This window comes from Megalopta genalis, chromosome 2, assembly GCF_051020955.1.
Source record: "Megalopta genalis isolate 19385.01 chromosome 2, iyMegGena1_principal, whole genome shotgun sequence".
Classification (NCBI taxonomy): Eukaryota; Metazoa; Arthropoda; class Insecta; order Hymenoptera; family Halictidae; genus Megalopta; species Megalopta genalis.
The window spans coordinates 21957501-21983739 of record NC_135014.1 but is presented as its reverse complement, the minus strand read 5'-3'; the positions used below and the strand labels follow the sequence as shown (position 1 = coordinate 21983739).

The 26239-nt window shown below is 35.5% G+C and overlaps 1 protein-coding gene across 26 annotated transcripts in view; it reads right to left on the bottom strand.

Annotated features, from left to right (window-relative positions):
- LOC117220538 (uncharacterized) overlaps nucleotides 1-26239 on the bottom strand; it is a 175687-nt gene that overhangs the window by 49836 nt on the left and 99612 nt on the right. For 21 of the 26 annotated variants that reach the window (XM_033470576.2, XM_033470578.2, XM_033470580.2 and 18 more), the window contains 9 exons: nucleotides 25726-25854; nucleotides 22737-22842; nucleotides 16455-16532; nucleotides 8598-8822; nucleotides 7515-7675; nucleotides 6901-7112; nucleotides 5796-6000; nucleotides 1248-1437; nucleotides 29-164 (listed from right to left, as the gene is read on the bottom strand). In XM_033470576.2, the coding sequence (XP_033326467.2) occupies nucleotides 29-164; nucleotides 1248-1437; nucleotides 5796-6000; nucleotides 6901-7112; nucleotides 7515-7675; nucleotides 8598-8822; nucleotides 16455-16532; nucleotides 22737-22842; nucleotides 25726-25854 (1442 nt within the window). Of the gene's footprint in view, nucleotides 1-28; nucleotides 165-1247; nucleotides 3992-5795; nucleotides 6001-6900; nucleotides 7113-7514; nucleotides 7676-8597; nucleotides 8823-13352; nucleotides 13371-16454; nucleotides 16533-22736; nucleotides 22843-25725; nucleotides 25855-26239 lie in introns of those variants that run through there. The other 5 variants (XM_076518730.1, XM_033470581.2, XM_033470582.2 and 2 more) reach the window with 3 other exon arrangements.

Below are 26239 nucleotides of genomic sequence, written 5' to 3'. Positions count from 1 at the left end.
ATGAGGAAGTAATTATGTTTTGACTCACCTCGACGTCTCGACTCTTCGCGACTTCCGTGAAATGCTCTTGATTCTCCAGAGTCTTGTCTTCTTTGTCATCGGTCATACAGAAGACGCGCAGCCTCGCTTCCAGCGGATCTACTCGCTTTGCAAATACTACAAATCTGCGGACGAAACGCGTTCGAATAATTTTCTATACTTCGGCAAGCTTGTAATCATGCAGGTAAAACTGCAGTTGCAGCGAGGGATTCAATTATCTTTCGCATATTATACGCAGACGTCTCTAAGTAATAGTGCAATGATCGAATTTTCAAATGTCACCGTTCATTCTTTCCATTATACCCGTGTCATTCTATTTCATTGGTTTCCTCTATGTTTCCAACCAACACTACATTCATAAATAATGTATCTAATACATTTTTGATATTTTTAATACAATTTTGACTCAACAACAAATTTATAGAAGACATTCCATATAATTGAAGTTCAGTAAGCAATAATATAGTTCGAAATGTAACAGTTTTTAGTATAATATTATATTGTGCAATTTCTGCTCATGATTATGTCAATTGGACACTGAGGAACCAAGTTCAATTGAGAATTAGAATGACACAAAAATAAGATTGTACAAAACATTCTATTTGAATAAAGTTTCACAAGTGAAACTTCAGGTTGACAATTGACAATTTTTAGTACAATATCATATTGTGCAGTTTCTATTTGTGATTATGCCAATTGGACACTGAGGAACCAAGTTCAATTGAGAATTAGAATGACTCAAAAATAAGATTGTACAAAACATTCTATTTGAATAAAGTTTCACAAGTGAAACTTCAGGTTGACAATTGACAATTTTTAGTACAATATCATATTGTGCAGTTTCTATTTGTGATTATGCCAATTGGACACTGAGGAATAAGTTGAATCAAGAATCAGAATCACTCAAAAATTGTATAAAATAACTGTTGACTTCTACTTAATTCAAGCTTAGCAAGTAGTAATTCAGGTTGAAACGCAACAGTTCTCAGCAGAATATTATATTGTGCAATTTCTGTTCGTGATTATGTCAATCGGTCATCGATGAGCGAATTAAATTGGAAATCAGAATGAAAGCGGTCTGCGCCTGGATCCGTGTACAATATGCGAAAAGAAACGTTCTACCTGCGATTACGTGGTGTAGCTCTTTCAATATTTTGATAGAATTGTTCAAGAAATAGAATTGAAACTGAGTGATGTCAAAAACGTACTTAGCCATGAAAGGTACGTGTGTCGCATGTGTGTATAGCTCTGTAGCCATTTTCGTGGCTTCGGAAATATTCCGACAATCCATTAACCAGAAGCGAGCGGATACTGTGGTAGTAAAGGAAACGCAATCTTTGACGAACGTGAGCGGCGTCGAGCCTGTGACATCCTCCCAGACTGCCCGAGACTGACCCCCTGAACGACATATATACCAAGTCCAATAACATTATTAAAATATGTCCGTGGTACGAATACAGAATCGGCAGAAGTGAATGTGTGTGGGATTTAATCCGATGCGACCGAGATTAATTACAATTAAGGACCACGTTCGGTCGGAATCCCCGGCAAACGTCCTTTCACTGCTCTACTATCAAAGGAACCAGCAGGCTGTTCCCCATGAAATTTCAAAATTCTCCTTGTGCTTCGTCGAGAAATCTGTCAGAACGGAAATCGAACGTCTCTTCAATTCGTTTTTGTTAAGAGACACGTAATGAATCCAGATATTGAAAGTATTCTGAAATATTATATTGGTACAGTGGCCCACAAAAGTGTTCGTACACCTTTTAAAACGCAATAACTTTTTTGAAGCTGGTCTCAGTGACTTGAATTTTTTCTAGATGATAGAGAGACTAGTATACTAGACAATGACCAAAATGTCTTTTTCAAATTTTGTTGTTAGCATACTAGTCTATCTAAAAAAAAATTCAAGTCATTTAGTCCAGTTTCAAAAAAATTATTGCCTTTTAAAAGGTGCACGAACACTTTCGTGGGTCACTGTACATGGAACACGATGTGCACGTTCCGATTGTTCCGAATGAGGAGACCCTTTTTGCTCGAGTACGGTTTAACTTCTGTGCGACACAGTTTCTTGGAAACGTCAAGGAAAGTCTTGAAAATTTATGGCAATACATGGAACATTCTGTCCAATTTCCAAAATCTATGTAATTTATAATATCGAGAACTAGAATGCTAGAAGCGTTTATGCTATGAAAAGAACGTTGTATATAAAAGTCTGGAATGTCTATAAAACGGTTTAAAAAGCTAATAGTTGTAAAAAGTACACGTTAGACGATCGCGATCTTCGATTCGTCAGAATTTTATGTAAAATACAGAATTTAATCTTTGATATCAATTGCGTGAACTTTGTGCAGCTTTAATGACGACTTATAGCAAAACTGGACCGAAGTGATCACTTTCGGCAAGGTACAAATTGTCTACAAGTTTTCAGTATAGCGAAAACATTCGTCTACGATTTTCAGAAGCGAGTAAATCCAAAGAATATTGCGTAAAACAGCGGATATAGTGAATGCACCCTAATTGACGCTCAGCTTGTATACAAAAAGAGACAATTTGGGAACAGAAGAGGCTCGAATACAGTAATTTCTCCTTAATTCGCGCTCAGATTGCGCATGGACCATTCAAATGGACAATTTGGGAAGGGGAGATACGATTATTCGAACTACGCAGCTCCTCTTTATAGTTACCGATTGTCAACAGCTATAGAAACGAGACGCCAGGCTCGAGTAATCATGTCTCCTCTTTCCAAATTGTCCATTTTTGTGCGCAATCCGAGCGCGAATTAGGGTGAAATTACTGTAATCGTATCTGCTCTTCCCAAAATGGCCATTTTTGTGTACAAGCTGATTGTCAATCCGGGAGAATCTACTGTAACTACTTAGCTGAATAAGAAATCTTAATCGAGTTCTAGAAAATATTTGCGGACTATAGCAAAAAAGTTCTACAGTATAAAACGATGGAAAGATATTGCATAAAATTAATTCTATTATTTTCGAAAACGCTTTATACCGATATTTCTTTTATTTTTATTTTTTTTAATATGAATGCATCAGATTGCACGTAGCAGCGAAATCAATGTAAAAATACAATTGACCTCTGACCGTCTCGAATTTAAAACCTCGAGCCTGCCCTTTAAGATCGGTGCAACGGAAAATAATCTCCACGGAGGTTGTATTTAATATCGGTCACCATAAGTGCGTTCATGTTACGTGCTGTATCGTGTGTGATTAATATAATAACGAAAACAAACGACGACCGATTAATAATGCTTGCTAAATGAAGGAAAAGCGTCATTCAAAGAAATCGCGCGAAAGCGAAACGCGCGGATCGTGTGATTGAATGCGATCGAACGAAACAAGCGACAAGAAACTGAAAGTATGTGAAACAATATAGCAATTCCAATCGCGCTGTGGTACGTTATTGTCGGGAACGATGATGTCCCGGTTACACGCGGCGAAAGGAATCTCTGATGGTTTTTGAGATTCACGAACGAAACATAAACGAGAATTCATCGAAAATCAATCCGCACAACGTCCGATAAACTGAGAATCGTACTTTCGCAATGAAAATATTTGCAAATTTTCCGCGAACCGGTCGAAATATACGAACAAAACGCTGTACAGCATGGCTGCAACAAAGTTGTCAGATTAATTAATTGAAACGACAATTGTTAGTCTTCGTATCGGTAACGTGGCGTATGGATACATATCAGAATGATCTATTAGATACATATATACATGTATATATATATATATATCGTATCGCAAATACACAAGTTGATAAATATTGTTACTGTATATATATATTTATATGAATTACAAGCCTAATATCGAAGCAGTTACCAGTCAAACGAATGTGCTGAAACAAAAACTCTGAAATTAACGCTTACGATGAGCTAGGTAATAAAACTTTATCTACGTTAATTAATAATCCATACCTAAATGACTCAATCCTAACAATATGCAAGCATTAACAATGAATCACAACAAGATATGTATACAACAATGGTACTCAACGAAATGTTTCTATGAAACATGCAGCTACCATCTCCCTTTTAAATCTCTATCCGAAGGTCTCCGGGGCGTGGGTACAAATTGTAATATGTCATTTTGCAATCGATCAGGTCATTCGACTTCGGAATTTTTCGTTTTCTCGGGGCGTGGATGGTGTGTGTTTTTTTTCGATAGCGCAGCCCCCTCGTGTTCCATCGAGGCGACCGTCGCGTTTAGTGCAATCGACAGTAATCATCGTGTTGCTTGAACGTCATTTTACAAAAGTGTCGAACTTGCGAACGAAAGCGGCTAAATAAAGATTTCTTTGTTTCTCAAGGAGTGTGACGTGTTCTTCGATAGACAGAAGGTTGTGCAAGGTATAATTCGGTTGAACATTGTGAGAATAATTATTGCTACAAAATGAACTTTGTATATCTAAAAACAAAAGTCTACAGAGTACGTGAACGGTGTATGTTTTTGGTTATGAAATTCGAAGATACGTATTTTTTCTGTTGAAACCAGCGAGATGATGGCTTAAACTACCCTTAATCTGATATCATGTTTCGTCAGCAACGCAGTCATCAATATCGTTTCACCATCACTTGTTTAGAAACACAGTTTCTAACATCGGAGTAGCAAACTGTAACTTTTAGGACAGTTTACAGATAAATATGGTTCTTCGTTCAACAATCTATATAACACATGGTACCATAATTCCATGTTTACATCTGAACTGTAAAATGGAGTATTTCTTTATAATAATATAATCAGTCTTTTTCTGAACATGTCTATAGAGACACAGTTTAATCGTCCTACTAGAAAGCAAGAAGGAAATATCGTCTAACTTGGGTCTACTCAATTAGTCTTATAATATCAAGACAGTCTTATAATATTTTAGATTACTCTTGAATCACATAACTCTCAGACAAAAGATCCTAGAAAGAAGCCTTTTACATTTGACTCTCCCTTTCTCATTTGATCAAACAGCCTATGTAGTTATTCAAGAAGTACAAAATTATGGATTATCTTCCAACTGTGCTGCACTGCAGGGAAAAATGCATTCGAGAAATGCAGTCCTGACGACCTGGGAACAGACGACGATGCCTATTGGAGGCGTCATGCCTGCTGAACTACGAGTCGATCATAGAATGATAGATGTCTGATCGTAGAGCAAACACGTATACATGTGTAATCATATATCATATGTGTGTATCATATCAATACAATATTATATGTACACATCATGTCAATACAATATATGTATATAGTATCAAGATAATATCATATATACATATATCATATATGTACGTATACTAGTATATCATATGTACACATACATTATATCAATATAATATCACATAGAATACATGTCATATGTACATGTACAATATCATATGTATATATCATATCAAGACAATATCAAATGCATATACACATCATATATGTATGCATGTACATTATAGATATCATATGTATACATACGTTATACACATATCATATAGAATACATATCAAATGTATATGTATATTATATCAATACAATATTATATGTATATATCACATGTATATATCACATCAATATATGATATCAATATACCATATAAATACAATATGATATAATGATACCAATATCTCATATGTGTACAGTATGAATACACGAAAGGCGTCCGACACAGAATGTCTAAGAGATTCAGCACTTATCGGTAAGAGATTCTCCAGTAAGACGGTACGCTGCTCTACAATGTTACGTGCAAGCATATATTACCAGTTATGCTGCACAGAAGCCGCAACGTCGGCGCGTCCCCAGAATATTGATTGATCATGCCTTTGTTGGCAGCCTGCGGCACTGGTATCGTTAAGGTTATCGGTTTGTGGAATTTCCTTCGTCTTGGTTCAACGGTTACGATCGGTGATACTGCCACTCTGTTCCCGAGAAGTTTGGCTACGAGATCAGCTGGTATCGGATGCGCCTAAACGTAAAACATACAGGTCATTGTCAGATGCATTATCTCATTCAAAATGGGGCTTACTGTTAATTAGAACTTTGTGCGGAACAATCAGATAGAGACTTCTTTCTTTATTCAATAATTTTAGGAAGTTGGAAGTTATGTACAGTCGCAGCAGAACCTCGATTATCCGAATCTCCTAGATCAATTTAAGTTAATTTTTAAAGGCTGCTATATTAAATATAAAAATCAATGAAGATGCAATAAATAATTGCGATTAATCAATTATTCTATTAACTGTAATTATGTTCTATTATCCAAATACTTACGTTTTCTTACTCAATTCAACAAACTCAGGTTCTATTATACAGGGTGTTTCATAATTATGTTAACACCGGGAAAGGGGTGATTCTTCAGGTCATTTGAAGTAACTTTTTCCTTAGCGAAAGTGTAATCCGCGGTTTTGTTTACGAGTTATTAACGAAAAACAGTGACCAATGAGAGGCGAGATCAGTTGGTGCGAGGCGACTGTGCCAATGAGCGGAACTGGACTTCGACCGCTCGTTGACTCCGCCTCGCGCCAGCTGATCTCGCCTGTCATTGGTCACTGTTTTTCGCTAATAACTCATAAACAAAGCCGCGGATTGCATTTTCACTAAGGAAAAAGTTGCTTCAAATGACGTCAAGAATTTCCAGGTGTTAACATAATTATGCAACACCCTAAATTATCGGACTCTATCGTTTTCAATTTCACCTTTTCATGTCCGTGACAAATCAATAAAATAATATAATTTCCAATATTTGTGACTAGAATAAAATTCGACAAAATTCTACCTAGGCTTGTTCTACAAAATGGAACTCGATTTTCTGTTCAGCTTCTTTTCAAAAATGAAAAAAATGCATTATCAAGAGAAACGTGTGTACCTGTAGACCAACTCGGATTTTTTTGGTAAGAGCTGCCGGTGGGAAAACAGCTTGAACTTGTGGGACAGCTGAGGACGAGACTGTACCTCCTTCTGGACCAACTGCATGAACCTCTTGCCTAATGCGAGACACTACTGCAAAGTAATGCGGGAAGTCAGCAGTCAGTATCCTTACGATTCGGGATGTTTGGAGATCCTCCAGCTGGCTTAACTCTGCAAAATTAATTTGGCAATTTGTTATGCATTCATAGAACAAACATGATATTCTGTGCGTTCATTCAAACAAGTATTTTTTGACGATTTACTATCAATTGTCTTCTTATTGAATGATTTTATAAGTTGTGTTTGATGGTAAATGATTTCACTTAAGACCATTGACTAGTTTTTGTTATATATATAGATAAATAATATGGATAATAAAATATAATAAACAAAATAATAAAGTATAGATATTATTATATATATTATTATCTATATTTTATTATTTTATTTACTATATTTTATTATCTATATTTTATAAACGGCTAAATTTGTTCTATCTTTCATTTATTTTCGTACTGTACTCGGATGATCCTTATCAATTCACATAAGGAATTAATTAAAAAAGGAACGCACCTTCTCCTTCAAAGCTCTCATTAAGCACATCCTGGACTGCCTCCTCGCTGGCTTCCAAGGTGTGCTCACGCCATGTCTCTCCGTTGTCCGATCGAAGAATAACGATCTCCCGTTCTTTTCCTCGCAGCGAAGCAAAATGAGGTACCTCTATAATCACGGGCCTGTTCGAACCAAAATATTTACTCTTTTTAATTATTCGACGAGCATAGAGGAGCTATAAACAGTAGCTGAATCAAGTCTCAAAGGACGTCGTTAAATTGTAGCCTCTGTCGCCTTTTCTTCCTTATAGTGATTATTGAACTGCGGATTTTATGCATTTATGTCAAAAATGGCAACAAAAAACATAAACCGGAAAAACATTTAAATAGTTGAAAAATACTGTTGCATTACTTTCAATAAAATAAAATAAGTAAAGAAAAAAGTCTATATAGTTTCTGTATCTTGCAATTAATGCAGACAATTCTTATTTTGCATTTTCAATTCTAATAACATGTTAGAAGGAAAGACAATTTATATTCATTGTGTGCCTACATTTACTTGAATGTTTAAATATTGGCAACAAGAGATTAGACTCATCAAAGTATAATGAGTCGTTGATACTACCCTCCTTAGTTAAATTGTCCTAACTAACATTTCTGACCACCCAAAAAATAAAGCTCTAAATTAGTAAAAAATCATTTTTAAATAAGTGAGAACAAATAAAGTTAACATTACATTTGGAACTCTATGAACTACATAGAATATTCTAATTTTGCTTAAAAGGAAAAAAGGCAGGTGGCGTTCCAAATGTTTTCAAATATCCTGAAAAGTGGCAAATTAGTAGATGTAACATTTTATATTCGTTTAAAACAGTAAAAATGAGACATTTATTCTGACCTATAACGAGCGTTATTGTAATATTTTCCGCAAGTAATACATACATGTATTGAATAATTAACTGACAAATATATGTTCACAATCTAAATAATGGTAAATTGAAAAAATTATTGACCTGCCAATTTGATCAACATCGCTGTCAACCAAGGACAGCAGAATAGAACGCAGTGAAAGAGTGAAAAATGTAGTACGAATTTTTGAACATACCCTAAGAACTTGGCGCCAACGGGTCCGAGCTCAAGGATGCGGCTCGCCAAGGCCTCGCCTTCCATCAGAGGTGGTGGATTGGTCAATTTATCCCTTCTGAGGTACCTGCAGGTGACCCGCATCGGCATCGCCGCCTTCCTAGGAGGAACAATCACGCGGACACCGCTGTGCCTGCACCCTCGCATTGCACCGCCGCGTGCGTCCACCAAAAAGGAGACCAGGAAGCTGTTGACGGTGCACAAGACAACATATTATAGAAACTCTTATCACGGTGTCGTCCTCGCACGCGGAAATTATACTCGGCTTTAGCTGGAGACGTTAGACGCTGACAGACTTGAAAAATAAGAGCGTTCATTCCAAAAGGGCTAATCAGTTCGAGACACGTAAGTAATAACAATAATAATCATAGAAACAGTTGTTGGGCCAGAGTTGGGCCACGTTTTGTTCGGACGACGGATAAAGGATGAAAAGACTTGACGGGTCGAATTTTACTCGGCACTGGCGAATAAATATTCAGTCGAAAGTAAAAATTTATCTGGATCAAAATTTATTGAGATGAAATGTTATTCGCGAGCAAACATTTATCTAGATCAAAATTTATTCGAATAAAATTTTATTCGAGTAAGAATTCATTTGATTAAGATTTTATCCGAATAAGGATTTATATATATATCTGTACAGAAATTTATAGGGAAAATAATTATTTTGAATCATAGTGAAAGATTGCAAAGCGTTTTCTCATAGTTTATTGGTTTATTTCTTTCGCATCAGTTTTTCGAATTATTTGTATAAAGATGTTTTCGAATTATTCGAATAAATAAGTTTCCGAGTTATACGAATAAAAAGTGATTCGAATAGAAAATTATTCGGATTATTCAAATAAATAGATAGAATAATTTCTAACGAAAAATGAATTATTCGAATAAATAAATAGAATAATTTATAACGAAAAATGAATCATTCGAATAAATAGATAGAATAATGTATAACGAATAATGAATTATTCCAATAAATAGATAGAGTAACGTATAACGAATAATGAATTATAATAATAAATAATTCGACTAAAAGGGGACCATTCGAATAATTATTTTAGATAAATATTTGTTCGAGCCGATCCGAACAATGCCCAACTCTGTTCGACATTATATGACAAATATGAATAATGTTTTGTGCGCACACGGATAGAGATATTCGGCCTTTTTGGGGAGGTAACGAACATGCCATTCGCTTCAAAGAAAACCAATCAAATAGAGACAATAGCGTTTCCTAATTCGACGTATATTTACATCGGTCTAGAATTCGCGAAACTAGAAACGATTTTCCCGGGATCAAATTCGGGCAACTAGTCGCTAATCAAACTAGACGCGATACCGCGGTGAGACAAAAAGAAATTCTCGTTTCACGCTCGGAATCGGTAATCGTTATACGTCGCAGATAGTAGAAGCACGCCAAAGCCGAAAAGCAATCTTTGGAAAAAGACATGTTTTTTTATACTAAAAGCGAGAACTCATGGATTGCGGGAACAGTATTATTTCGGTGTATAGTTCTTTCCACACCCGGTTGACACAACAATATTGGAATCATGGTAAAATGATGCCTCGATCATCCTGCGCGACACGCGGATAGTGTCCCAGTGCCCCGTCGTGTACGATGGAGAAATGAAATGAATGCGAGATCGGTCATGTGCAAAGATAAATTACATGAGAGATGGAGCAAAATAAATCGTAATATTGGAACAACAATGGCCGTCGAGCACGGCCTGTGCCAGGATAATATTGCTGCTGCGTGGACACACTTTACTGCTGCAAGCGTGAAAACTAATCGACATTTAGGTGTTATATCGAAAAAGATCGCGAGGTGGGGGGATCTCCGGGGGATCCATCCTTTGCGTTATTGACTTATGACGGTGTGTGCCGGTGGATCGATTTCCGCATGAAACCTGGGGATTATTCACAATGTTGCGTGTGATGCGTGCACAGTGAATATAAAATCAGTGTACATTGAAAAGATGCTGCGAGAAAGGTCGCCTAGCTCAGTGTTTCCCAATCTTTTTCGGAGCACCTGCTTCACAATATTTGAGAAAGTATTGGAGATAGTCACACTTGCCTATGAGAAATAATATATATCAAAATTTATATGACTTTTATAAAAAGACAAGTATATGTATTGAAAATAGTTATCTATTCGTGGTAAAGAAAATTATTAATTGGAGCAGTATTTTAGTAAGATGTGCAAGGAAATAATTATTTGAAATAGTGTTTCACGTGTCCAAATTTGTAATAATTATTTGAAATTCTATTTAACGTAAAAAGAGAGAGAGAGAGAGAGAGAGAGAGAGAGAGAGAGAGAGAGAGAGAGAGAGAGTATAAACACATATTGTTTTGGAAAAGAAGTTTTTTCTTATATTTCTTTTAATTAATTAATATCTTTTAAGGTGTTGTTCAGTTCTTTATCTCACGTTGATATATTAATATTTACATTGACATTTTATATTAATATTTATATTGATTTGTTTCTATCTTTTTTATCGTTCCATTTTTGCAGAGATCTTTTTACACATTGTCTAATAAATTGGTCCCTCTAACATCTCTGAAAATATTCGTTTGATCGAATTGGTCGAAAAAATATCTACATATATTTGTCCACAATCGTATAGAGAACAATGAAAATGTCTTTATATATATATGTGTGTTTATTCTTGCAATTATTAAATTGTACACTAAATTGTATAGTAAAATTCTGATTACTATTGTAGTTGAGTGTTCATCTGCAATTTTTGTTCCTACAATACTAAACCACATGTTGCATCAAATTTTGTATATTTTTTGATTTTATATAATATATATTTTTCGTTAGTTTTTATTCTTTTCACATAAATCAATAGCTTTTAATTCGTAGAAATAAAGATTTTCTACTTTCACATGATTTTAAATCGGATTAAGACTGCTGTTTATGTGTTATGCTCCTTTTACTTTCCGATTTCTTGTCGTAATACTTCAAATTTATTTTTCCTGTACTAGATATGACAAAAAGAGGGCTAACGATAATTTTCTTTCTAGTTGAAGTTACGTACAGTAAATTCTCCCTAATTGACGTTCAGCTTGCAAACAAAAATGAACAATTTCGACTCGTTTTCATGACAACCGATTGTCAACAATTATAAAAAACGAGTCACCGTGCTATTTAGTAAATAATAAATCAACAAAATAATCGTACCCCCTCTTCCCAAATTGTCCATTTTTGTTTCCAAATGGAGCGTCAATTAATTTATATTTCCTATCTCGTTGGATCGGCTGCAATTGTGACCATCTTTTCCTCGTGCCGTAAGAATTGCAACATCGATTATTTATTCCCCACAAATATGTTCCACTTATCTCTAAAAGTATTCGGAATCGTCGCGCATTGGGAAACACTGTTCCAGCGATATACTTCATTCGCCGATCGAATTGTAAAAATAATCGCGTCAGCGTTAACCACCGAGCACGATCGTCTTTTTTCTTCCCTTTCCATCGATGTATCGGATCGTCTAAAAATATCGATCACGAACAGATTCCGCGATGGTTGCTCAACGAAAGATGATGCAATGGCGCCATTCATTGTTTGTCATGCGTTTAAAATACCGTATTACTAGACTGTGAATATTTATACGGCGAACGGATTCTCGTGGTCGGTGGTAAACAGACGATAAATAGCGTTACAAGGGAAACGAAAGACCGAGGCTCTTCTTCTCGATCTGAGAGCATTATGCTCTCGACTCGTTCGCGCGGAGAAATTTCGTTTTAGGAAAGTCTCGCATTCTGCGAAAGCGCTTCATGAAAGAAAGAATTCGAATTCTGGACATCGCGCGTTGTTAGAAAATCGCGTCCACGAATTATTCGTGCGACGCGGCGGTGTACAGTAAATTCTCCCTAATTCACGTTCAAATTGCACGGTAATTTCTCCCTAATTCGCGCTCAGATTGCGCACAAAAATGGATAATTTGGGAAGAGGAGATACGATTACAGTAATTTCTCCCTAATTCGCGCTCAGATTGCGCACAAAAATGGATAATTTTGGGAGAGGAGATACGATTATTCGAGCTTTGCGGCTCGTTTTTATAGTCACCGATTGTCAACAACTATGAAAAGCGAGCCGCAAGGCTCGAATAATCGCATCTTCCCTTCCCAAATTCTCCATTTTTGTGTGAAATCTGAGCGCGAATTAGAGAGAAATGACTGTATTCGAGCCTTGTGGCTCGCTTTTCATAGTAATTGACAATCAGTAACTATAAAAAGAAAGCCGCAAAGCTCGAATATACGTATAATCGTACCCCTTCCCTTTTCAATATTTTTCTACGCAATCTGAGCGCGAGTTAGGAAGGAATTACTGTACAAAAAAATGAACAATTTGGGAAGAGGAGATACGATTATTCGAGCCTTGCACCTCATTTTTATAGCTATCGATTGTATCTCTTCTTCTCAAATTGTCTATTTTTGTGCGCCATCTGAGCGTAAGTTAGGGAGAATTTACTGCATATCGTGCAGAAAATTCTGATTTTCCGAATCGTTGAGGCGAGAGAAAATCGCGAGGATAGAATTTTAGATGTATGTATATTCATTGTGCACGGTGTGCTATCGATCTAACTAGAATTCAGCGACTACGGGCATTGTGCAGCTATTACAGTGAAACTATACAGAGAACATTAAAAATCATAGTGAAGAGCGTATATACGGCGATTAAACAGAAGCTAAGATTCAAGAGAAGGTCACTTACTTTCTCCATTGTGGAATTCTGCGAGTAGCGCAAATAAAATAACAGAGGATCGGGAACAAAATAAAAAACGCGTTAGTATCCATTCGTTCATAAGACATGGTTGATGAGAGATGACGACATAAAGAAAATGGTGTCGAGAATCTGAATCTAGCGCAACTTTTACAGATTTTCGAATAGGTAATCGTATACAAAGAGACATGTTATTTTGTAAATTGGTTCACGTTTTCTTTTGTATGTAGCACGTGGGCAACGGGTGTGTCGCTAATTTGAAAATTCGTTCTTTCTGGTAAGTTGCTTCCGTGCCATGGAGAGGGTCGCTTCTTTTTCTCCGTTTTCGATTTGTTTGTTTTTTCTTTTGTTTTGGTTTTGTTTTGGAACTTTCGAAAACCCGCAATCATCACACGCAAGCCACTTTTGTCTAGTCGTACAAAACTACAAAACAGGATAACAATAATAATTATGTATTATAGTAGAGACGCAACGAGGGCACACCACTCACACACTGCGGAAAAAAGAGATACGTCAGGACAGCAACGTAAAGCAGATCGCATCGAAATCTGTTCGATCATTACGTCGATCATTTGTTCAATCTTTAATTCGATCATTTGTTCAGTAGTTAATTCGATCATTTGTTCAGTCGTTAATTCGAGCATTTGTTCAGTCGTTAATTCGATCATTTGTTCAGTTGTTAATTCGATCATTTGTTTAGTCGTAATTTCCAGCATTTGTTCAGTTGTTAATTCATTCGTTTGTTCAGTCGTCAATAAAACCATTTATTCAGTCATTAATTCAATCATTTATTTAATCGTTAACACATATTTGTTGTTATTTCATGTGTAACTATTTTTACCAAATTGATTTTTTGTAATCGTTCCTGGCAAATTTGGAAAATTAATTGAGGAGAATTGAACTTAGGAAATAATTTTCAAGTCAAACATTTGGTGAAAATAGCACTAAATTAATAAAATTCAAAAGGTGTCTGCACTTTGATAAAAATAGATATTTCTTGTGTTTATGATAACGAACAAGGATAATTACAAGAATATTTAAACGGTATATTACGGAAGTAGAATCTCTTCTAGATTGAAATAAACTATATATAATGAAATGCAGTTATAATCTTTTTTATCAAGAAACTCTTCTTTTTGCAATAACAAAGGAAAAAGTATTCCACAAAATTAATTTAGGCTGTAAAATCTCTCACAGATTGAAATAAACTATATAATGAAATGCAATTATAATTTTTTCCTATCGAGAAACTCGTTTCTTTTGCAATAACAAATGAGAAAGTATTCCACAAAATTAATTTAGGCTGTAAAATCTCTCACAGATTGAAATAAACTATATAATGAAATGCAATTATAATTTTTTCCTATCGAGAAACTCGTTTCTTTTGCAATAACAAATGAGAAAGTATCCCACAAAATTAATTTAGGCTGTAAAATCTCTCACAGATTGAAATAAACTATATAATGAAATACAATTATAATTTTTTCCTATCGAGAAACTCGTTTCTTTTGCAATAACAAATGAGAAAGTATTCCAGAAAATTAATTTAGGCTGTAAAATCTCTCACAGATTGAAATAAACAATATAATGAAATGCAATTATAATTTTTTCCTATCGAGAAACTCGTTTCTTTTGCAATAACAAATGAGAAAGTATCCCACAAAATTAATTTAGGCTGTAAAATCTCTCACAGATTGAAATAAACTATATAATGAAATGCAATTATAATTTTTTCCTATCGAGAAACTCGTTTCTTTTGCAATAACAAATGAGAAAGTATCCCACAAAATTAATTTAGGCTGTAAAATCCCTCACAGATTGAAATAAGACACAGAGTGTGAGAATTAAAATGTGGCGGAAGGCCAATGACTTTTATCTGCGATGTAACTCGTAAGACGTAATGTTTGTTGAGAAAAAGTGAACCTCTTATCATCGCGCTTTATCAAAAATCCGTCAGAAAAATTAGCATCCGCACAAACATCCGCAACGATACCAAACAGCTTGTATCTCTGACGCGAACTGAACAAAATAAACACAGTTATCGACAGATTTCGGTGCGTATGCGAAAAACGGCTTGAACTCATTACGTAACGGGGGGTCAACCGAACGAACAGCAGCCACTATACTATGAGGAAGACGTGTGTAACATAATTTAAACTGTCTAAAAGACGAACGATTCTTTCTCCGTATTTACAGGAGCATTCCGAACAATTATCTTGTGCACACAGCTTGTGTTTACCGTTTTATCCGTGTAAGATAATCAACGTAAATCTAGGAATTAGTACGATCTCTAAAACACCTGGCAAAAAGTATCGGGAATACCATTTAAATCGCGATCATTTTTTCAATACTGAACTAAGTATCTTGGATTTTTTTTAATGCCAGTGAAACTAGTTTACCGTGCAATGACTAAAATACCTTTTTTTTTATTAATTTTGCTATCACTTGGAATGGCAAAAGAAAAGATAAAAAAGGTCTCGTTTTTTAACGTTTTTGGGATGACAAAAAGATAAAAAGAAGCCTCGTTTTTTAATATTTTTGGAATGGTAAAAAGGTAAAAAAGAGCCTGGTTTTTTAACGTTTTTGGAATGACAGAAGGATAAAAAGCTCTCGGTTTTTAACAAAGACCATAAGAAAACTGCGATTTTCGCTATCTTTAATTGTTTGCGACCCATAACAATGTCGATGAAATTTTCAGCGTGCATATAATTTATACAAGTTCAGATAAAGAAACGTTGAAAAACGAGAGCTTTTTCATTTTCTTTTATCATCATTCCAGGTATAACAAAATTGAAGAAAAGTATTTCAGCCATTGTGCAATAAACTAATCGATTAGAAACATTTAAGAAAAATTCTGGTCGATCGGTTCAGTTCTAAAAAAAAATTATCGCGCTTGAAAAGGTGTTCGAATACTTTTCGCCAGGTGTGGTGCAAATAAATGCATCTTAACCTAACCAATAAAATAATGTTCTTTAATCATCTCGCAAACAGCGAGATCACTTTGCATCGAGAACTAATGACAAACAAAGAGACCATTAGTTTCTAAACTCCTACACATAGAAACGGAAAAATAATAAAAAGGGCATGTTGTACCTGTCCCTCCACATTCCTTGTCCTTTCGACATGGTACCAAAAGCTGCCAGCGACGTGTTTAGGGACTCTAGGGACGCTCTAATCTCGGAACAAAATCTGGTATGATTATGGATAACAGTTTCATATCATGCGCATGCTTGTTCTGTTTCATTTCGTGCACTTTTCTCACACATACAAACTCTCTGTCTTTTTGTCACGATCATTTTCTCCGTGTCTCGTTATTCTCTTCCTTCCGTCACTTTCGGAACAGTTCTTCAAGAAACGTGTGGAAAACCGTACGGCAGAAGTACCTATTATGGAACGCTTTCCACACCGATTTCATTGCTTCGTGAGCATTCATTTGTGTCGATTGATGTTCCCAGATAACGCAATGGACTTTGAAATATTTATTTAATACGGACAAAAAAAGAATACGAGCAAAATAGTGCGGTACGAAATAACAAATTGAAGTACACAATATGGAACAGTACGTTTTTGCTTAGAAACGATTTTCTTTTCACTGCTAATTGTTACATTACAGTGCTTATGCGAGTGAATTTATGAAGCAGAATGTCCAAAAATGTCGGTAGAATTTTTACGTACAGTTTCATATGCTCTATCTATTTTTTTTTAATTGTACCGTTTGTGCTACTGTTTCACAAGAAGCGGTCACAATTGAGCGGTGTTTCACAATAGGTACTTAAACCTTGATACAATTTTCCATGCAAGTGGGTGCAAATTGCTCCGGTATGAACGCGGTTAGGGCAACGCCAGGAAAACGTTTTAAGGCCACGAAGATCTACTTAGCCAGAACGTAACTCGAGGTAGAAAGGTAGAACCCGGCCGTTGTTCGTGCAGTACAATGAGCGTGTTGTGTTGTATTAACTGGGAGAGCCGCGGTGCAAATAGACAACGCAAGACCGACCCTTGTTAAAAAAAGCTCTGTTCATCAGTTTTAAGTTTCAGTGAAAATGAAATCTCGTAATTTCTAAAAGTCTCTTTTTCAAAATTGAATGCTTCTTGGGAATGATAACATTCCTGACAAAATTATATTTTGAGATATTACCTATCAAATTTTTGTTAACTTAATTGACAAAATCGTAACACACTGGTACAATTAATTTTTCCGGATTTTCTGTCCAATTATTGCGATATTAAGTTGGTAAATTATTAACGTATAAATCTGTTCCAAAGGAACAATAATTAATATTTCCATCTAACAATGTAGAAAAAAGCGAATAATCCCTCAGTGCATACAAGCTACAAATAAACTCCAAATTGATGCCAAGATCGACGTTCAATGTTTTCTCCAATGAGAGAAGCTGATTTTCCAATGAAGAAAAGCTGGTCATTGTACTGCCGACTAGAAAATCCGCGCGAGATACGACCGATTTCGTAGAGTTAGTGATAGACAAGGCACCCAATCGGCTCGCATTCCGTCAAAGAATCGTTCATCCAAAAACTATACGTCAAGTAACAACATGCTTGTATCACTAATGTAATCTAGTATGTAAAACTGCTACGAGCAATAATAAACGACGTAAACGTGGCGCCAAGCGATTGATTCTTGTCCAGCTGGTCCGAGTTCCGGTTACATAAACGTCAAAGCTGATCGCATTCCTAGGTAGAGATGCGACTATCGATCGTCGATATTGTAGCAATACCTTATCGAAACTTGACGATGTATCGATTACCGTCGATATAAAATATCGTCGTGGCAAAACGAAGGCACTGATCGTATAGATTTATCGAGACGCATACTTTATATATTGCAAATTGTACGTGGTATACATTGTAAACATAAATATGTGCACATTTGGATCAGTATGTGAGCATTTAGATCAATTTATGCAAGCTCGATATATTGGTAATATCATTAAAATATCGTTTAGGCAAATTACGAGACTAATCGTATATGCATAATAATGTAATATGTGTCTATAATAATCTAATATGTATATTTATTAAAATGAATATGTGTTGCATATTGTAAAAAATATATTATAAATATAAATATGTGATTTTCATCTATCCACGTTGTTTTATTATAATCATCATATTTTACTTTGATCAGCTCGGATTCCGAGCTTCCATTTATATTAACGATATCTTGTTGATATTATTGATACATTATAGCAAATCCATATCATTGTTATCATATCGATATTATCGATAACATACAGATATTATCAATTATCCGAAATATACCGATATATCGATTTATTGATAACATATCGATATTATCAGCAACACATCGATATATCGTATTATTGGTAACATATCGATGTTATCAGTATCATATCGATATATCGTATTATTGGTAACATCGATATTATCACTATCATATCGATGTTATCAGTATCATATCGATAATCGTATTATCAATAACATATCGATGTTATCAGTATCATATCGATATATCGTGTTATCAGTATCATATCGATATATCGTGTTATCAGTATCATATCGATATATCATATTATCGATAACATATCGTTGTTATCAGTATCATATCGATAACATATCGATGTTATCACTATCATATCGATATATCGTATTACTGACAATGTATCGATATTATCAATACATCGAACTATCGGTAAAATAGCAATATTTTACGATACCCCGTAAACAGTATCGATACATCGAATTATCCGTAACGTATCAATATTATCGTTGCCATGTCGGCATATCGAGTTGTTGGTAACACATCGATATTTGCGATAACCGTATCGATGGTCGCACCTCTATCCGTAGGCGTAGAGTGAACAGAAAGGGAACAGATATCGAAATAGCGTTGCTGTGAGAGAATCATGATGGATAACGGAAGACTGATTAGTACGGTAGTTACGGATTCGGTTCTCGTTGGCTCCATTTAGAACGTATCACCGACGCCTTCGCGTAACGGTAACACAGTAACGCAACCGTGATGTTATGCGTTCGTTATGCACCGGATTACGCAACGAGGCGAATTATGCCGCTTTATTGGGAAACATGGTCTAACAACCTTTTGTCGCCTCCACGAGGGAGCCGTGGCCGCTATAAACAACAGAGTTAGTGCGAGAGATCATTTCATCGAATATAATTAACTGTAGAGAGGACCATCCTACTACCGTCCGAATTCCGATTTAATCACGTCGATCGAATTAATATCGTCGGCTGCACACCGGCGCAGATCAGGCTACCGTCGACACTGCAATTGTTCTCGTGTCCTCGTGTCAACCGTGAACGAAACTGTGAGACCGCGTTTCAAGGCTTCGCGCTGTATTCACTGCGTTTTCTTTCCATAATTAATGGACTGCGGATTTTCGCGCGAATTAAAAAATGCAAGAAATAGAAACCGAATAGAAGGTTCCTTCTATTTTTTTAATAATTTCAATCGATTATAATATATACAATATATGTATATATAATATACTTTAATGTCTTTTTGACCTTTCCAATATTTTACATTGTACTCAATTTTCTCATAAATGCATAAAGTTAATGCGCAAAACACGGGTCAATAAAACCGTCTGAAGAATTTAAAAACACTGTCAGATTATAAATTACTTGTTGATGTTATTCCTATAGAGATAACTTTTTACTGCAATTTGTAATTAAGATAGACAGTTATTACTTTGCATAAATATCTGCAGTCTAATTATAATACATCTCTTGTATGCACGATTTTTAATTTTATCGAATAAATGAAGCTAGGAAAAATGTTTTCTTATACTTTAAGGATGTATCCGTATGCCCTACAAGATTTTATCGCAAGATTGTCAACAGTTTTCTAGGAAATAATTCACAAAACTGATTTTTTCAATCCACCTGAAATTCTTTGGAGAACATGTCGAATAACTGAAGACTCTCAGTCAAAATTTTTAATAATAACGTCAAAGAATAATAATTGAAAAAGCAATGAAATACTGTTCTACAGAGTGTCCCAGAAATGTCTCGCAATCCGGAAATGGGTGATTCCTGAGATGATTCGAAGTAATTTTTTCCTTAGCGAAAATGCAATCCACGGCTTCGTTTACGAGTTATTAACGAAAAACATTGACCAATGAGAGGCGAGGTCAGCTGACTCGCGCCGGCCGAGCCAATGAACGGAACTGGGCTTCGACCGCTCGTTGACTCCGCCTCGCGCTAGCCGAGCTCGCCTCTAATTGGTCAACGTTTTTCGTTAATAACTCGTAAACAAAGCCACGAATCGCATTTTCGCTAAGGAAAAAGTTACTTCGAATGACCTCAGGAATCCATCATTTTCGAATTGCGAGACATTCTTGGGACACCCTGTACACGCATGAACAGAAGCCCTAATTCGAGAAATGTCTCGAACGTCTCACAGTTTTGTGCACGAACGTATGAAGCCAACCGAAAGTGAATTCGAAGGTATGCTTCGAGTTAGGCTAGTTGGAAGCTTTTATACAGCTCGTGTTTAAGTATCAATTTTCCCACGATCCAGTATCACGTTTCGACAGTCACTGTACCAGCCAATAAATCTATGGGGTTAATCGTAGCAGGAGTCTTGCACCAAGTCTTGCACACTGTGTCACACTATAATACACAATATTATTGTTTCTGTAAGTTTCCTATTTCATTTTTGTTTCTTTTCTACTCTGCGTTCGAACGCTGTCACCGGCGTGCTTTGTGCTGTCACGTTGTCCGCCACGTTAAGTGCTCCTTGATTCAACGGATATAAGAGAAATTTTGTGCCAAAAGATCCAATGAGAATTTCGCGTGAATCAATCCTCTTGAAAATTAAGTTCTTGTTGTCTTCATCGATTTCTACATCAGTTTTTCTTTTTCGTCTAATTACAGAATCTTCGTCTTGAAGAGATCTTTTTTTTTTAAATTTCTTTTTTCATAGCGATTATACAATGTTATTTTGTACAAAGTTGCATTTCAAAATACTCTGTGTTAGGAGTCCAATAAACATCGTTCAGTAAGCGTGCAGTATCAAACATCGATCAACAGATTCGCTAATTATTGTACGGTCGAAATTCTCGGCGCAGCTGAAACGGTTTTTGTTAACGCTGCTCGATTAGCGTTTCACTCAACAGTTGCGTTCTTGTCAAATCCCAAAAAATCAAACCATGCAAAGATTACTCGAATGCTATTGTCTGTCACTCGCTGTAATACTCGGGGGCACGGTTTGAAGAAGAATAATTTCTTTAAAATTGTACCGAATTAGGAGATGTTGCGGGGACTGGTTTAATAGATGTGCGAGAAAATTTGTGCAAAAGAAGCAATTGGTTGGAATGATAAGTGTTATGCTTTTGAACTTTTTTATCAGAATAAAATTCATCCGTTGACGCATAAGATTATTATTTTTCTTTCATTGCAACCAATCGTAATTTTCGCAAACATTTTTCCACTCATTGTCCAGTAAACAAGTTGCCCTAACATCTCGAAACAATTCATATTCCTTGATCAAATTTCAAAAAAATTATTCAATTATTAAATTCGAAAAGCGTAATATTATCATCTATCTTTCTAATCCCAAATAAATTGCAATTTCTATAAAAATTTATTTAGACGTTATTTAATAAACTGGTCAAACGTCTCAAAACAGTACGAATTCCTCGATCCAAGTTTTAAAAAATTATTCCGATCTAAAAGCAAAAAAGCATACTATTTTTATCTTCTTCGTCGATCCAAACCAATTGCAACTTTTGCAAAAATTTGTTTAGAAATTGTCTAATAAATCAGTTCCTCTACCATTTCAGCAAAATTTAAATAATTCGATTAAATTTATAAGAAGTTATTCCGTTTTAAAAAGTGCCCGAATATTTCAGCGATCGACTTTGAACTCTTTCTCGATCCGATCCGAGTCTCCTGGATCGGGCCGACGTCTAGTCAGAAATTTCGTTCAGCGAGCAAGAGATTCCGCCAATTGGGTCCGCGAAATTTAGAACCGAATGCAATGTTTTCTAATGCACCCGCAGATCGACTTTTCTTGGAAGAAGTATTTAGAACGCACAGATGTTTCCAATACTCCGAGGTACGCGTTTGCTGTTCGAGTAGGTTGTACTATCTTCGTAGATGTGATCGGAACGTCATCGGCTAGCAAAAGTTCGCGATTAAAACCTGTTAACGCTTTCGCATTAATTTATCGCATCTCGATATCGTGTTCATAGTTTCCGGTGAAATCGTCGAGAGCGTTAAGTATTGGCAGATCGCCGAGTTAACAGGTCCGAAATATTGAAACGTACAATTATGGTACAACCTACCCCTGCGTATCACTGAATTTTCAGGCTACCGACGGATGAATGAACTTTGCAGAACAATATAGGAAGAATGCATTTGCGTACGTACCCGACGTGCACTGGGTGCCTGTTGATGTCAACGTTGTCTGGCTTCAGATTGCCAGCGTTCGATCGGTGGTAATTTTCTTTCGTGATCATCTCGGTTATGGTCGGCGCTGCAAAGGAGATTCGTGCGTGTTAAATTTGCGACAATCACGCGAATCACTTTAAATTGCACCCTTCAATAACGGAAGACGCGGGATCGTTTATTATATTGCTCTGGATGTGAAACGAGCCGAATAGTTTGCACTCAATTAGAATTTCGGGGCTTCAAACGACTGAAGAATTTAATTGGACTTTATGAATCATTTCCGTTATTAATCATTTTAGTGTGTTTAAAATGGTACATGCTTTGCACTCTAAATTAATACCTTGGTAGATCGTATTAATTTTGTAGCACTTCAAATTAATTATTCTTTTTTTGGATCGTATTAACCTTTTTGTAAATTAAAATAATTATTTTCCAGATCGTATTCACTTTTCTGTAAATCTAATTGATTTTGCTGTTGATCGTATTTAATTTTAAGCAAGTCTAATTAATTCTTTCGTATATCATACGTACTCTTTTGCAAATCTAATTAATTATTTTTTAGATCATATTTATCTATTTGCAAATCTAATTAATTCTTTTCTAGACCATATTTAATCTTTTTCAAACCTAATTAATTCTTTTCTAGATCATATTTGCTTTTATGCAAATCTAATTAATCCTTCTGCAGGTGTTTATATGTAAATCGAATTAACCCTTTTGCAAATAAAATAAACCCTTTCACAGTCCAAAATTGGATGTCTTCAATAAAATTAAAAAATTTACTTATTCATAAAATAACGCAAGTTTCATTGGAAATAATAAATCTACTAACTAATCTTCGACAATTATTTATAAAACGTCGTTCAAAATTTGCATAATTAAATCGTAATTACGAAAGATAAAAGAACCATAAAATCTCAGGTAACTCGAACGGACGATCCGGCGCAATATTCAATTTTCCTCGGCCTGTTTCATTGATCTAGACGTCGTTTCGTAGATCCATCACAGATATTCCCGTAACTTCCAACAATTACTGTTATCGAGGAATGGCATCAGCTGCGAAGCAGGTCAAGAAAATGAACTCTATTCCGCGGAGCCGGATGATTGCAGAGCCCCGCGTCGATGCTGGCTTACGATTAACGCTTGACTTTATGCTATTCCGAGTAACCTTTCATTAGGCTTCGTTGAGTTGGACAACAGCCGCGATCGCCACCGTCCTGGCAAATAAGGATGAAAAAACAGCACTCTACTTATAGCGGAATTAAGACGACCCTGACATCTCTTCCGGGTTTACGTGTGCCATTATTCGCTCGACCGGCGTCTTCCACGATTTGTTTAACTTCGCGGTGGAAAAACACGTAATATGCGCGCCGTGCACGATCCGTTCCGGGCATCATTTCTTAACACTAGATTTACGGAACCCGCCAAAACGACGGGTCACTAATTTTTTCATTTACGATTATTCATATCGTAAAGATACATTTGCGAGTTATTTATTCAATTTATATGTTACTTACGGCAAATGTTACGATAACACTTGTTAAAAATCAGAATAAATGTCTTATCGTTGCTTTTATAAACTAATGTAAAACAACTGTTTTTTGTGCTCCGTAAATCTAGTGTTAATAGCGTTCGTCGAAGTGTAAAACGTTTAAATTAATTTTTCAGTAATATATCGTAGAATGAAATGCAAATTTTGTTACTCTAAGAATTAGCTAATACTACGAACCGTGTTCTTGATATTAATTTCTTTCTTTCTGCAAGTTTGATCTTTTTTTTTGTTGATAATAATCAGACGGATTTTATGTATTTATATATCATGAGTCAAGTACAAAATAGTAAAAATATTTGGAGAATTTGAAAATATTCTTGTATTATTTTCAACTCGATAAAATAATTAACTCGTGACAATGGCGAGATTAAATTAATTTAAATGTTCGTAGGATTTTTCTATTGTAATATATTCTTTAATAACGAAGTTTATCCAAATTGATCCTTCTGTAGATCATATTAATCTTCGTGCAAATAACATGTTAATCCTTCTGCAAGTCTTATTCATTTTTTTGCAAATAAAATTAACCCTTTTTCAGGTCTTACTTATTGGGTTATTTTTATTAAGATAGTATAATTGAATGATCGAACGATGAATGAAAAGTGTGTTAATGTTGTAATTTTTGATTTAGTAGATTCATAAAATATTATTATCAACATTATTCACCCATTCGCAAATGAAATTCACCTTTTTTCAAATTAAATTCACTTGTAATTATTCGTATTAAAATTCATTATAAACATTAAAAATTGAATGGCATAAATAATTATTGAAGATGAATGCAGATTAATTCAGATTAATTACTGTAGATTAACGTAGATTAATGAAGATTAATTATTGAAGATAATAAATTAGTGTTATTGAAGATAATTAGTAATGAAAGCATTTTATTTTGAAGATAGGTATACAAATTCATATTGAAAAATTAAATACAAAAATAACCAATTTCGATCTGCAAAAGGGTGCTTTTTATTTGCATACAAATGAATATGATCTCCAAAAGGATTAATCAGCAGTGCAAAAATATGAACGTGATCTAGAAATGATGAATTTGATGCGCAAAAAGACAATTATGGTCTACAGAAGGATTAATTAAAAAATTTATAATTAAGTAAATTGATAAATAGAAAAAAGATTTTGGACGTAGTGCAAATATATTTTGTATTGAATCGATCTCGTAGCATCCAATTGATTTACAAAATTTAATAAAAAACGATAACGTCGAGTTCCTGCATTTGGCGATTTTCAAGCGCGTCTGCAGTATTTCGCGCAAAGCGAATACCAGTCAAGGTTTCGTCGCGAATAAATTCGAAACGCATTAGCAGATAGGCCGGTTCTCGGTGTGCCTTACGAGCGGATCGCCTGAGAAATCAGCACAAACAATTCCGGCGCATGCAAGTCGAATTTGTCACTCACCTCCAGAATGTCGATTGTCCCGCTCGTCGTCCGTCACGTTCACGCGCATCGAGTCGTCCCCCATGGACTTCATGTCGTCAACAGTCATGTATCGATACTGCTGTTGGTCGCTGAGCATCGGATCTTCACCTGTGATCAATAGAAAATCGAAACTTTACTCGCTGCGGGCGATCGGAGACGGGAAAACGGCGACCACGACGACGACGACGACGACGACGACATCCAAATTCGCGCGAAATCAATCTGGCAATTCGAGCGGACTACCACTCTGTTTCTACATTGCAGTTTCAATGAAAATAGTAGAAATTCTGTTCTGTTCGTCAAGTTTTATTTTTGAACAGTTCGAGCGTTCTTTGCAGAACTGCATCGGTGCAATTGAACTTTGTAGACAGGACACTGCAATTTTGCATATATCATGATTTTTCGCTTTCTTTTTGGTTTTGCAAAGGAAGTATCATCATTCTCCATTCCAAATTAATTTGTATATTCGTCTTTTTGCAGATAAAAATAATTT